General features: G+C 32.6%; 1 protein-coding gene across 1 annotated transcript; it reads right to left on the bottom strand.

Annotated features, from left to right (window-relative positions):
• Nucleotides 1–1,138: 1,138 nt before the first annotated feature.
• On the bottom strand, nt 1,139–6,173 carry LOC130821311 (uncharacterized). Its single transcript, XM_057687010.1, has 4 exons — nt 5,831–6,173; nt 5,587–5,691; nt 2,809–2,970; nt 1,139–1,314 (listed from the first exon to the last, which is right to left on the bottom strand). The coding sequence occupies exons 1-4, from the start codon at nt 6,056–6,058 to the stop codon at nt 1,276–1,278; spliced, it is 534 nt and encodes a 177-aa protein (XP_057542993.1). The 5' UTR covers nt 6,059–6,173; the 3' UTR covers nt 1,139–1,275.
• Nucleotides 6,174–14,760: the final 8,587 nt, after the last annotated feature.

The raw sequence follows: 14,760 nt of genomic DNA, 5'->3' as shown, positions 1-14,760 counted from the left end.
CTTTTTCTAAATGCTCCAACTTTATTTTTAAACTATATATTTCAATTCATAAAAATCATATTTTAAGACGTTAATGAGCTATTTGGTTAATGCTCCAACTTTATTGCAAAAATGTTTGGTTAATTTTTAACTACATACTTCAGCCCATAATACACCTATTTCATGGCTTAATAATTGTCAATTTTAAATTTTAAAAATCCTACTCCAAGTCTTAAATTTCTTTAACACATGCTTAATTTAATTTTTTACTTACTTCAACGTTAAAATGTTTATCTAAAGCTTCAAACCTCTATGTCAAGGTTTAAAGTCTCTATTTCAAGTCTTAATTTTTCTCATTAATTGTTAAACTGACTAAGACTTGAAATATCTACTCTAAAAGTTTAAAATTGTCAATTTCAAGACATAAAAATGTTATTTTAAGGTCTAAAATGTCTATTATAAACTTTGGGAGATAAGTTAAAACATAATCAATGTGAGATCTTTGTTGAGATGACTTGTACCACATCGATCAATTAAAAATAATGCACTTACTTTATAATAATTAAAGCCCTTTTTTCCAGTGTCATATGATTTTGAAACGATATCTCCTTAATGTATGAAGTGTATACACTTCATGTTTTCCCAATAATTCAATCAAAACTTTAATGAATGATGTTCCTATCCTAATTAATTACTCCCTCTTGCGAACTTGACGAGGGTTCGCATGTATGGAGGCTGTTGGGATGCTTTGTCACACATCAATAAATCAAAGATGGTGTGCAAATTAAATAAATGATTAACGGTGTGCACATTATATAAATCATTGAAGTCCTTCCTCCCATTCATCATCATCATCATCATACCCAGTATAGAGAAGGAAGAAAGACGACATCTCATATCCATTAAGGAGAGTGCGGTCAAAGAATTCCTCGACTCAAGAAAAGCTTATAATGAATTTTGAGAAGATATCTAAGCTTATATTCCACTAATAAAAAAAAAGATTATAAAGTTAGTTCAACTCATGTTTTCTCCAATTATATATGGTCATTACAATAAAGAATATTCCAATTAACAATTTATTTGAATAATATTTTATTATTAATAAAATTTTATAATTTTAACCTGAATATTTAAAATTGAAATAACACATCAACAAACATGTAAAAAATAATATAACATTTAATTGGAATAAGAGAGAGTATAAATTATCATTCAAAATAAGTCTTTTTCATATTAAAGAAAACAAGGTTATTAGCAATAATATCCCTTAAACATGTCAAGGTCCATCTGATCTCCCTAACCACTGCGACTAGGCTTCGTGGAGACGTATTCAATCTGCACAAAATGTGTATAAATTGTTAATTTTTTTTTAAAAAAACATAAATTGTTAACGAAGTATCGTATTTATCTTACACTTACAAAAACTATGTTAGATTAGTTTATTTTAAAAACAATAATATTCGATTAAAATTATTTAGTTTGTTCAAATTATTATAAAGAAAAATTTGTTAAAAATTATCCAAATAGTTTATTTGCTCAAAATAATTTCTACTATAAATTAACTCAAAATAATCCATATTAAGGGATAATCTTTTCAAAATAAGCCGAAGTATTATGTATTTTCTCAAAATACACTCAATCATATCATATTAATAAAAAAAACGTAGTCCGTATGTAGATTAGCCATAATGAATTATTTTATACAATCATATAGATTATTTTGAGTTAACTAATATCATAAAACTTATTTTATGCAAATTAGTCATAATTAGAATTATTTTATTCAGAATTTTCAATTATAAATTAACATAAACAAAAATCAAGTAATCTGATCCATAGGGATTGTTAACTTGACATATTAATTACTTTAAAATATATTAGATTGAAATAAATCTACATCATAATTCACCTTATTTTTACTGATTCAAGTGATTTTTATTGAAAAGCTGTTTTTATTTTACTGATTGTTATTTGTTATAGCTGATTTTTAGTTATAAAATATTAATTAAAACAAACTGATTTTTGTGGATTATAATTGATTTTTGTTGATTAAAAATACTACTATTTTTTACTTGTTAAAACTATTTTTACAAATTACGTATAATTTAAGATGAACTAAATAGAATCTTAGTTCTATAAAAATAAGTTTAACATAAAAAAGAATCAAGTAATCATACAAATGAACTTGACAATTGACATCGTATGTTTAGAACCAACTTGATTACTATTTTTCTGAGTTACATGCATATTACACAATTTAATACTCCTATTAATAGGATCTTTTATCAAATGATTCACACCTATAACCAAGACAAGTTCGTGCCCAAATTCATTTGCTTTCACGAGCGGTTCGACTAACACAAATTCTTGTGTGAGAAGGTCTCACTGTGAAACGTTTCTAATACTACATGTGTTATGGAATACACAAATTCTTGTGAGAGATGGTCTCTTTGAGAGACCATTATTAATTGGGTCAGCTCATTATATATTTAAAAAAAATATAAGTAGACATTAAGAGTGATGTAAGTAGGCATTTAAAATATTGAAATAGACATTAAGGATACGGTAAGTAAGCATTAAAGATAAATGGATAATGTAAGTAGACATTAAGAATACGGTAAGTAGACATTAATCTTTAATGGATTGGGCTTAAGATGCGTCTCTCAAAGAGACGGTATCTCAAAAGACTAGTTGTCTTGAATAACCCAATTAATATAAATATTAGCATATAAGCAATAAACTACTTATTTTGAGATTATTTCACCAAGAGACGGTTTCTCGTGGCTCTTCAATTAAATAGTACATTTTCTTTTAAAAATTAGGACAAACCTGATCAACATTTGGAATCCAATCGTTAGTTGCAGGGTTGCTCTTGCACCCAGATAAAGCTCCCACCTTTTTTTCTCCTCCATTTTCATACAATCTTGGCAATTCATAATTCTCTCTATTTTCTGTATCTTCTTTTACGGCCCTTATAAATCCAGTCCCTGTCTGCTTAAATATAATTAAAACCAAAATGGGATAACACGATTAAGTATATTTCTGGCTTTGTTTCAAGAAATTGATAATTTGATCTTAAATTAGACTGAACTTATTGTGAATGCCAGCAATTATAGGGAAAAACATGAGATGCACACACTTCATAAGCCATTGAGATATATACTATCCCAAAACCATATGACAATGGAAGAAAGTCTTCCATAGCTTATAAAATGTACACACTATCTTTAATTTTGTTGACATGGGATAAACCATCCCAACACCCCCTCACATGCAAAACCCCGTCAAGTTCGCATGTGAAAAAAATCAATTATGGTAGGAACGCCATTCTTTTCGGACATACCGTTTTTAATTTTTAATCGAATCATCGACTCGGATACCATGTTAAATTAGGCTGGACTTATTGTGAATATTAGCACGTTAACGGGGAGACATGAGGTGTAAAAGAGATATATATACCATCCTAAAATCATATGGTAATGGAAAGGTCTCCAATAACTAATAAACGTGCACACCAATTTGTCGATGTGGGATAACTCATCCCAACACCCTCCTCACATGTAAACCCCGTCAAGTTCGCATGTAGAAGTAATCAATAGGGTAGGAACGCCAGTTTAAGCTTTCGGTTGAAATGATTCCTTGATATGGTATTAGAAGCCAGCGTGATAAGAAGTCACAAGTTCGAATCTCAACCAACTCTCATTTAAAGTGGAATATTTAGCACCATGTATGAGGAAGGCATATGTTGCATCCATACTTTAGTCCAAAGGGCTCTTGTGTGAGAAGGCGTGTTAGAGTAAATAACATATCCTGAGCCTCACCATCAGCTTAAGCTTTTGATTGAGTTGGTTCCTTTTAACAGTCAAACATATAATCAAGAAATTTTATAACATTGTGTTGAGGAACCAAATTAGCCATAGAAGAATCGACGATAAGTTTATGAGTACACCCTCAACGTATGTTGAGTTAAAAGTATTGACGCATTGTTCATAAATAACATTGTATATTCTCCTTTGAAAAAAACATAAATTAAATTCAAAATTATAACTTTTTATCTTGTTAATTTTTATTACTATATAAGAAATCAACTCAACTAACTTATATATATACTCTGAGTTTCCCGTGCAAAGTGTGGCAAATATGTAAAAGTATACTTTTCCCCAGGGCCATCTCATTCATTTTTGGCTCCAGAGCAAAAGATAAAAAGAACCCCTAAAAATTTAAGTGCAACAAATAATATGATACACCTTTTATTTTTTGTTGTTGATATTTAAACTACATTATATAAAAAAAACACAAATTACTCATTATCACTTAGCAAAAAATATAAATTATATCTAAATTAAATTCAAATTAATATTACTCAGATACATAAAAATAAGTTTTTTGGATCCTAAAAAATTTAAAGCCCTAAACGATAGTCCACTTTGCCCTCTCCTCCACAAGAGTTGATTATATTCTTTGATACCAGTCTTTATGAATGTTTTGTAGGTGATAAGAAACGGTGGTAATAGAAATGAAAATTAGTCTAATTTTGATTGAAAAATCTATTGGTTAACTTGATGGCCAACCATGCTTATCCAACTTTAATCATTTCATTTTCTTTATAAAATTCGTTCCAATGCATTATCATTGAAATGTGTAATATTAAGTGTAATGAATATTTGTAGAAATATTTTTTTTTATCAAAGTTTTATCACCATGGTAATAACAAGGAATTTTTAAAGAAATTCAACGCTATAAATCATTCTTATTACCAGTACTATTAATTAAACAGACCGTTATAGTACTCATTGAGTCAAGTATAAATGTGACATAACCTTTTAGCATCATTTCGTCAAGGAAGACTCTTTGGGTTAAAAGTGTGAATGCAACACGGACACTCCTCACATCCAGTGCGAAATATTCCACTTGAATTTGAGGGGTGATGAGATTCGAACCCGTAATCTCTTGTCATGATTGCTTTTAATACCATGTCAATAAATCAACTCAACCAAAAGCTAAAACTGATAATTAAGGTCTAAGAATCATTCTATTTGTTTATTATTTGATAGGTGCTTTATTTATTATTTTCATAAAAAATCATTCTATTTATGTCATAAATTTTAAACAAAACAATATTTTTCATCCTAATTTTAACAACTTATTCAAGTAAATGATTATAATAAGATTAGATAAATATACAAGTATTTAGAAAATAATCAATATAAATAATTTTTCAATAACTATTGGTTTTAATTAGCAAAAATCAGTTATAATTACTTATAATCAATTTTTTAAAAAAGTTATAATCAATTACAATAACCAAAAAATTAATTTTAATCATACAACTTTATAATCTATAACTAAAAATCAATAACACACAGTAAAAAATCAATTTTGACTAGTAAAAATAAGTTTAACTAGTAAAAATCAAATACAATTAATGAAAATTATTTTTGATTAGTAAATTAATTTTAATTATTAAAAATTATTTAAATCAATAAAAATACAATGAACTAAAATTCTTCCGTGGTTTCGCCTACTATTATACTTGTTACTGATAGTAATATTTACCGGACAACATAACCTTATCGAGTGCTAGTATTTTAGTGTATTTTTACATACCGTGTGATGCTGTTTATCAATGGATGCCAACTGTTTGTAATATTGGGTCTCAATAAACTCTTCTTGTACCACCAACTCTCCTCCTGTTGCTGTTCCTAAATCTACCTATATTTAAACATTATTACAAATTTCATTTATTCCTAAAATAACAATAATTTTAAACCAAAATTAAATTAAAAATAATAAAAAAGTTGATCGATATAATCATATAATATAATTTAGTATAAAGAAGAGCGCAAATTACTTGATTGTGATCAGATTTGAAGGAGATGAGTTTCTGAAGCTCGGGTATGGGGTCTGAGTGGGTTTGATAGGCCAGATAGGCGTCAGGATCGGGCTCACTTCGATTGGGCTTGATGGGTCTCTTAGGAGCCATGGACTCAAACCGGGTTTTGATTTCATGGGTGATCCGGAGTTGCTCTTCCGGGTCAACTACTTCATCGCTCCGGCTTGGTTTGATCACCGTCGCCATCTGCAGTCGTGTTTTCTTGGGATGGTGCAACAGCAAGTTCAAGTCACCTTTTCTAATAAAGAAAGGTCATTTTAATTAACTTTTTATAGTAAATTTAAAGACAAATGACAAACTTCTGGAATGGAGAAACCGCGGGCAGTTTGTAAAACCGCCTTCTAGTATATTCTATTTGGTATGTTTGATCTCTAAGATTATAGAAGGTGACTATGAAAGGAATTAACTTAACTAAAAGTTTAAATTGATAGTTAAGGTTATAAAATATATTACGATCTCTTACACGAGAGCTTTTTGGATTAGATGTGTGGATGAAACATAAGCTCTTTTCATACTTGGTGCTAAATATTTCACTTTAATTAAAGGGTGGTTGAGTTTCGAACCCGTGATCTCTTATCACGCTAACTTTTAATATTATGTTAAGGAAACAACTCCACCAAAACCTTAAGTTGTGATTGAAACTACATGATATGTTATATACTCTAACAATGATTATTCAATCAACCCATTAAATTCATTTTTTATTTTCTATTCCAACATTATTAGATTTTTAACAATTTTAAGCGTTGCTGATTGCTAGCAATCATCTATTTCTGCTCAATCTTAATATCCTATGTATCTATTGCATCCATTCCTTTTATACTCGTAATCGTTGTGACATTTTTTCATATAACATGTCACAAAAAGTTACAAATAATTCAAAATAGAGGTAATACAATATTATGACAAGTTAGATATAATTCTTAGTCTTACAATGTGTCACTACATAATAAATAGAGAATGGCAACAAGAGGTTTTTGCCGCTATTTTTGTCGTCAAACCTGTTTAGTGACATAAATAAAGACAAAACACATTGTTGCCTAAAAACATCCGTTGCCTTTTTTGTCGATAAATTTGCTACAAACACATTTTTTTGTTGCCAAAATAATTCCGTATAATAAAAAAGAGAATATTTGTTATTATTATTTAATAATAATAATAAATATTCAAATAATTTTTTATAATAACAGTCCGAAAAATTATAAATAAAGATAAAAATTAGTAGAATACAATCATTATTTGTGTTAAAGTATAAAAACATATAAAGCCATGAATAAAAACAACACAATTGAAAACTATGAAGTAAATAACAAAATTCAAAACCAAATCAATCTAAACAAAATCAAATAAATAATGATGAAATAAAAATCATTATGAAAAAATCAACAAACCAACAAGAGATGAAAAAAATGAGATAAAAAAACTATAGAAAAATCTCAAAATAAAAATGCGAAAAAAGAAAAATTACAAAAAAATAAATAAGAATGTGTTCCATCTACCCATCACTATTTCTTGCTTCATCCCTCTTTCACAGGTATATTGTAACAACCCGACATACATATAAATTAAGTATGAGAAGTTGTCACGTTTATAAAGCCAACATGAAGTCAAAGTCATAATAATGTTCTATAAAATTGGATAAATCCAAATCCTCATTTGTGACAACTAGCCTCAATCTCAACAGCTATATAACCTTGTTTTTGTGACCACACTATAATCATAATCATGGATCGACAAATAAAGGTTGATAAAAAAGAGCAAGCAACAAGTAAGGTGACACGATTCATAATCTTTGAATATACTATTTTAGCTACTAAAACGATAATTAACAAGGAGCTATAATAAACATAATGACATAGTGTAACACCCAGAGATTTTAATGACGTAATCAATTAATATTATAATAACTTTTAGAGATTTTATCATCATCATCATCATCCGACCCAGTTGCTCCCGCTTATGGAAAACTAAGGACAAGGGGGAGGGAAAGACGGCGTCAACTCATACCCATAAAGGAGAACGAGGCCAAAGGAGTCCCCCGGCTCGAGGATGATAAAGAGACGTAGATACACGTAAAGGATAACTAAAAGGCGGATAAATACAAACGAAGAACCCCCTACAAAAGAAAACACAAAACATAGAGAAAGGAAACTAGAAAAGTAAGAGGTTAAAGACACAAAAGGGACACTAAGAGGACATCAGTAATCTAAGGCGTGGATAAGACGTCTACAACTATTCCTATCCCTAGTCAGGTCCGCAGAGAGGTGTAACTCATGCAAGTCAACTCTTATTTGCTCGTCCCAAGTTCTCTTGGGTCTTCCTCGACTCCTCTTACCCTCTACTATAATGCTTTCTACCCTCCGCACAGGGGCGTCGAAAGTCTTTCTCTGCACATGTCCAAACCACAACAGCCGCCTTCCCCTCTTCCATGAGCAGCACCAAGCAGCAGCACAACAAACTATGTGTGCTTCTCCCCACCAGCAGCCGGCTTCCCCTGTGCCGCCAGCAAGTCAGCAGCCACGTGGTGGTTGCTCCACCACCCCACACGACCATCAATTGTGATCCACCACCACATTACCCGCTTTCCTCTTCAACCCCTTCTCTTGTTTCATCTTAGTAAGCCATCTTCTTTCCTCTAATTGATTTTTTATTCTTGTTTTGAATTGGGAATTTATATCAAGTTTATGGATTTTGTGTTGATTTTGTTTTATTTCTATTAAATCTTATGATGGGTAAGAGTTTAAGTGATGATTTGAATATATCTATGAATTAGGGTTAAAGTTTGAATAGAAGTGATAATAATTGTACTACTTTTGTGTTTGGCGATGTTTTAGAACCTGAATAGATTGGTATGAGTTTTGAAAATGTGATTATATTGTGAATGGTGATAATAGTAGTTATAAATGGTTGGGATTTTTAGTCACAAAAGGTGGGCATTAATTGTTACTTGTATTATAAAAAAATGATAATGGTTATTATTTATATTATCAAGTATTAATGTTAGTTAATTGTGTTGTGGTCGTAGTTATTAGAGTTAAATATTATCATTGTTGAAGTAGAAAGAAACCATTGTTATTATTGTTGCAGATTATTAGAGGAAGTATTTTGTTTCATGTTCTTTGTCATCACTAGTAATTTTGTATGTTGTAGTAAATTATACCACACCTTGAGGTTATCACTAACATCAACATTCTTATAGGTTATTAGTATTAATATTGTTGTATAAATGTTATTAGTATGACATGACATGGTGAAGTGGTTTTATAACTCGAGTCTCATAGGTTTGAAGAAATGGTCATCACGTACACTATGTTGTTGTGAAAGCTTATTTGATCGTCGGGTTAGTGAATGTGAAAGCTTATTTGATTATTGAGTTAATGTAACATCTCGGAATAACTCGGGTCTTTGAAAAGAAAAGAAAATGATCTTTTAAAACAAAACAACTAAAACCCGAGTCAAACCGAAACGTTAGGAACAGTTTAAAACAGTTTTGAAGTTAAGGAAACGTGCGGATCGAGTTCTATTAGCGTTATTTAAAACTATTAGATAATAAGAAATACTTAGCAGCGGATAAGAAACGAAAAGTCAAATCTACTTATTACAACTTGAGAGCGAAAGTCGCCTCATAAAAACCAAATGCTCTTTAACTAAACTTTGAAGTTCTTTTTAAGACTTCTTTACTTTAATAATTTATTTCTTCAAGGGACAATCCTCACTCCCCAGACCTGCAACTTAACTTACTGCTAGTCATTGCCCAGATAGGACACAACATCATCGCAGGGTCGTTAAGACCAAAAGCACACGTCAGCGAAAGTCGCATACCAATAAATAATAACATCGAGAAAGTTTAATTTGATTAATTAACAATTCACAGAACCGTACGCTTGATCATACTTATTAAGAATATTTATTTTTCTTGTAAAAGTTAGTCAGCTATATTGCTGTACTATCCGGCCATACTGCCAGTACTATCCAGCCATACTGCCGGTACTTTCCAGCCATACTGCCGGTACACACCAAACTTCATAAGTGAGACAATACATTAGGGGGAGCTAACCCCTAAGCAAGCCTCTACCATAGACACTCGCCATACTTCGGTGCCTATGGTTAAGTATGCATACCCCCGCGGTGGCTCATAAAGCCCTCATATGCCGCGAGTAATTCTTTTCCACCAATTGACGACATACTACGTCCACTTTTTAAGTTAGTGAGGTCATACTACCTCTACTTTCAAAACAATATATAAAGATTGACGTCATACTACGTCCACTTTTGAGTTAGTGAGGACATACTACCTCTACTTAAGTTATTGAGGACATACTACCTCTACTTATCATAACAATGTATAGAATTATTGATTCGAACGATAGCATTATTCGTTCTATATACCCATGCCTTACTTTTGGGTATCATTAATACATGATACATCGATCTATTGCGAACCACGCTGCGTGTACATACCTTAAACGAAATAACCAACTCGCAAGCGTCTCAATCAATTCCCGGTCACGAACCGACTTCCTACAAAGTTCAATCGTATTCGGGAAATAAGCACACATACACATTTTCCTCAATCACACATAACACACATATTCAATTACGTCCATACCTAGAATGCTACACACAATATGAACATCCATCACATACTACAACATGGTATAAACACAAAACTGGACAGCTTATACATTCTGTCCAGAAACTCATCTTAATACTGTCAAACTGAAAATCCGACTTCACCGTTGCGTCCGGAAGGCGTCAAAACCCCCGGGTACCAAATTTCATAATTTATAACATAGTATAAGTATTTTTAACTTAATTTCAAAGCCAAAAATGCTCCAAAAACACAAATTTTCCACTATTTCAAAACCTACGGGATTCCATTTTTTTATCACCAAAATATAAAATTTCAATGCTTTATTCTTTAATAAATCTAAACAATAAAATTTACATAATTTCCATGATCACATACAAAAATAAATTTTAATTAATTATCTATATTTTTCTTAAAAATAATTCTTTTTACTCCAATGTTCAAACACAAACACATCACATATATATACATGCAAATTTTTCTTCTATCAACCTTATACTTCTCTTTTATTAATCAATAAAAATAAATTTCCATCACCACATACACATTTTTTTTATGAACAACCATTTTTTTTTTTTTAATGTATATATATATATTTATATATATATATATATATTTCAATCATTCATCAAACAATTCTACACACACATGTGCACAAATCTAAAACCCTAAAATCATACATTAAATTTAAAATAGAAAAAACATCATACATCTAAAACCCTAAAGCCATATATTAAATTTAAATAGAAAAACATCATACATCTAAACATAAATTTTTAATTCATGAACAAAATCATAACTATAAAATCACACATATAAAAACATAGAAATTTAAATTAAAACTTAAAAATAAAACTAGTTTAAGAATTACTTACAATTGCTCAAGATTAACACCAAAATTTTATGAACCAAAATTGATGAATTAAGGAATGCTAGGCGTGAGAATGTGAGGGAAAAGGAGTGTGTTTTTTTTTTCTTACTTGCAAATTGAAATGTGAAAATGAAAAGGAGTAAGGTAAAAGGTTAAGGAAAGGAATAAGGAAAAGAATTGATTAAGGGATTTATGAGATTTTATTGCCATAATCATTCATTAATCCAAAATGGAAGTTACAATCTTCCCATAATACTTGCCATGGCCGGCCACTATTCATATTCCCTTATATTTTATTTATTTATTTTTTTTTTTAAATTAAAGATAGATTAGGAAAAGATTTGGACTTAAAATGATTTTATTTGCCTTAAAAGTTGGATTCTCATGATTTAACCTACTAACAAAATAAATAATAAAAGAAATATATATTTTTTTTCTAAAAGAATAATAATAATAAAAATAATATATCGGGAAAATATCGGGGTGTTACAGACTACCCCCCTTAAAAAGGTTTTGACCCCAAAACCACAACGTACAAACACAAAAACACGCACAATCACACATAAAAAAAATCGATAAAGCAAGCACACCACAAAAGAAAAAGATCAAAGTAACTCAAAACGCGCAAAATCCTATCGCTTCCTACCCCCTTAAGAAGTTACGTCCCCGTAACTTACTAACCTGAGGAAAAAGATGCGGATACTTCTCTCGCATTGACGCTTCTGTTTCCCAAGTTGCCTCTTGTGACCGATGATTGGACCATAAAACCTTAACCATTGCAACATCCTTCCGCCGAGTACTGCGAACTTTTCTATCTAAAATCTGGACAGGTTGCTCTTCATAGGTGAGGCTTTCATCAAGTTCTAACGGTTCCGGGTCTAAGACATGCGAAGACGCCGCAACATAACGTTTTAACTGGGAGATATGAAAAACGTCATGAACCTTACCCAACGCATTAGGTAACGCTAACCGGTAAGCTAACTTCCCAATCCGCTCCACAATATCATAGGGGCCAATGAAACGCGGGCTCAGTTTCCCACGAGCACCAAAACGAACCACACCTCTCATCGGAGATACCCGGAGTAGGACTTTGTCGCCCACTTCGTACTCATCAGGCCGACGTCGGAGATCGGCGTACGATTTTTGTCTATCCTGGGCTGCCTTCATTTTATCGCGAATCAACTTTACTTTCTCTGTCATTTGTACAAGCATATCAGGTCCTAAGGTGACAGATTCAGTAAAATCATCCCAACATACAGGACTACGGCACTTACGACCATAAAGTGCTTCAAACGGAGCCATTTGAATTGTTGCCTGATAACTATTATTATAAGAGAATTCTACTAAATCCAAATGTTCATCCCATGAACCTTGCCATTCCATGGCTATTGCTCTCAACATATCTTCTAGTATCTGATTGACACGTTCAGTCTGACCATCCGTCATAGGGTGAAAAGACGTGCTATGAAGAAGAGTGGTTCCCAAAGCCTGCTGTAATGACTTCCAAAAATGTGACAAGTATCGAGTATCACGATCGGAGACAATAGTACGAGGTATTCCGTGATATCGAACAACGTATCGAATATAGGCACGAGCAAGTTGCTCCATATCCCACTTACAGTTCATCGGAATAAACCTTGCAGACTTAGTAAGCCTATCTACGATGACCCAAAGAGTATCATTACCAGTCTTAGTTCGTGGCAACCCTAACACGAAATCCATAGATATGTCATCCCACTTCCAGACCGGGACTTCTAGGGGTTGCAGTAACCCAGCTGGTCTTCGATGTTCACTCTTAACCTTTTGACACGTTAAACACTTGGAAACAAATTCAGCGATATTCTTTTTCATACCAGACCACCAAAACATGCATTTTAAATCTTGATACATCTTATCCCCACCAGGATGAACCGAAAATCTAGAATAATGAGCTTCGTTCAACAATTTTTTTTCCTTCAAGGAGTCACACCCATCCGGCACACACCATCGTCCTTTAAAACGAAGACTACCGTCCTCATGAATTGTAAAACCTTCAGCTTTCCCTTCACTGATCTGCTCACGAAGTTTAATGAACTTTGGGTCTTCCAGTTGCTTAGCCATAATCTCTTCGAAAAAGGTAGGTTGAATAGACAAGGCACTCAACTTGGCTTCCAATTCCCCTTCTTGGATTATCTCCAAGTTCATTCTCCCAAACTCCTTACTCAACTCTTCAGAGGTTATTAACGCTGAAACGGAATGCCTCGATTTTCTACTCAAAGCATCGGCGACTACATTCGCACGACCTTCGTGATATGAAATCTCCAAATCATAATCGCTGATAAGTTCTAACCAACGTCGTTGGCGCAAATTCAACTCGGATTGAGTGAATAAAAATTGCAAGCTTTTATGATCCGTAAAGACCTTGCATTTGACACCATAAAGATAATGTCGCCAGATTTTCAATGCAAAAACCACAGCCGCTAACTCCAAGTCATGTGTTGGATAATTCACCTCATGAGTCCTTAGTTGACGTGAAGCATACGCCACCACCTTTCTCTCTTGCATTAAAACACAACCTAATCCATGTTTGGAAGCGTCACTGTAGACGGAGTATTCCAAAGATGGGTCAGGTAAGGTCAACACAGGAGCTGTAGTTAACCTCTCCTTTAATAACTGAAATGCTTTCTCGCAATCCTCAGTCCATTCGAACTTCTTTTCCTTCTTCATCAAGGCTGTCAGTGGACGAGCGATGCGAGAAAAGTCTTTGACAAAACGACGATAGTATCCCGCTAATCCTAAGAAACTCCGGATATCCGTAACATTCCGAGGTGTAGACCAATCCCGGACAGCTGCTACTTTTGCTGGATCAACGGAAATTCCCTCCTTAGAAACAATGTGACCCAGAAAAGCCACTTGTTCTAACCAAAATTCACACTTCGAAAACTTAGCATACAACTGATTCTCTCGTAGAATCTGCAAGACCATCCTTAAATGCTCTCGATGTTCTTCTTGACTTTTGGAATATACCAAAATATCATCAATGAACACCACCACACACTTATCGAGGTATGCGTTAAAGACCCGATTCATCAACCCCATGAATACTGCGGGTGCATTGGTCAACCCAAAAGGCATCACCGTAAATTCAAAGTGTCCGTATCTGGTTCTAAAAGCTGATTTACTAATATCCTCCTCCTTGATACGTAACTGATGGTACCCGGACCGCAGATCAATCTTGGAAAAGACTCCTGCCCCTTGCAACTGATCAAAAAGATCATCGATCCGTGGTAACGGGTACTTATTCTTAACAGTGACCTTATTAAGTTCTCTGTAATCAATACAGAGACGCATCGTTCCGTCCTTTTTCCTTACAAACAACACTGGGGCTCCCTAGGGCGACACACTGGGTCTTATATAACCCTTCTCCAACAACTCCTCCAATTGGAC

The sequence above is a fragment of the Amaranthus tricolor genome, chromosome 8, assembly GCF_026212465.1.
Source record: "Amaranthus tricolor cultivar Red isolate AtriRed21 chromosome 8, ASM2621246v1, whole genome shotgun sequence".
Lineage (NCBI taxonomy): Eukaryota > Viridiplantae > Streptophyta > Magnoliopsida > Caryophyllales > Amaranthaceae > Amaranthus > Amaranthus tricolor.
Note: the sequence above shows the minus strand (reverse complement) of the source record. Positions and strands in the feature narration are given on the sequence as shown.

Bases quoted from the DNA above. Each gene is read 5' to 3' on its own strand.
- LOC130821311 (XM_057687010.1), bottom strand. From the start codon at position 6,058: ATGGCGACGGTGATCAAACCAAGCCGGAGCGATGAAGTAGTTGACCCG. The intron at 2,971-5,586 runs GTATGTAAAAAT...ATATTTAAGCAG, and splicing joins TTGATAAACAGCATCACACG to ACAGGGACTGGATTTATAAG. The intron at 1,315-2,808 runs GTTTGTCCTAAT...CATTTTGTGCAG, and splicing joins GGATTCCAAATGTTGATCAG to ATTGAATACGTCTCCACGAA.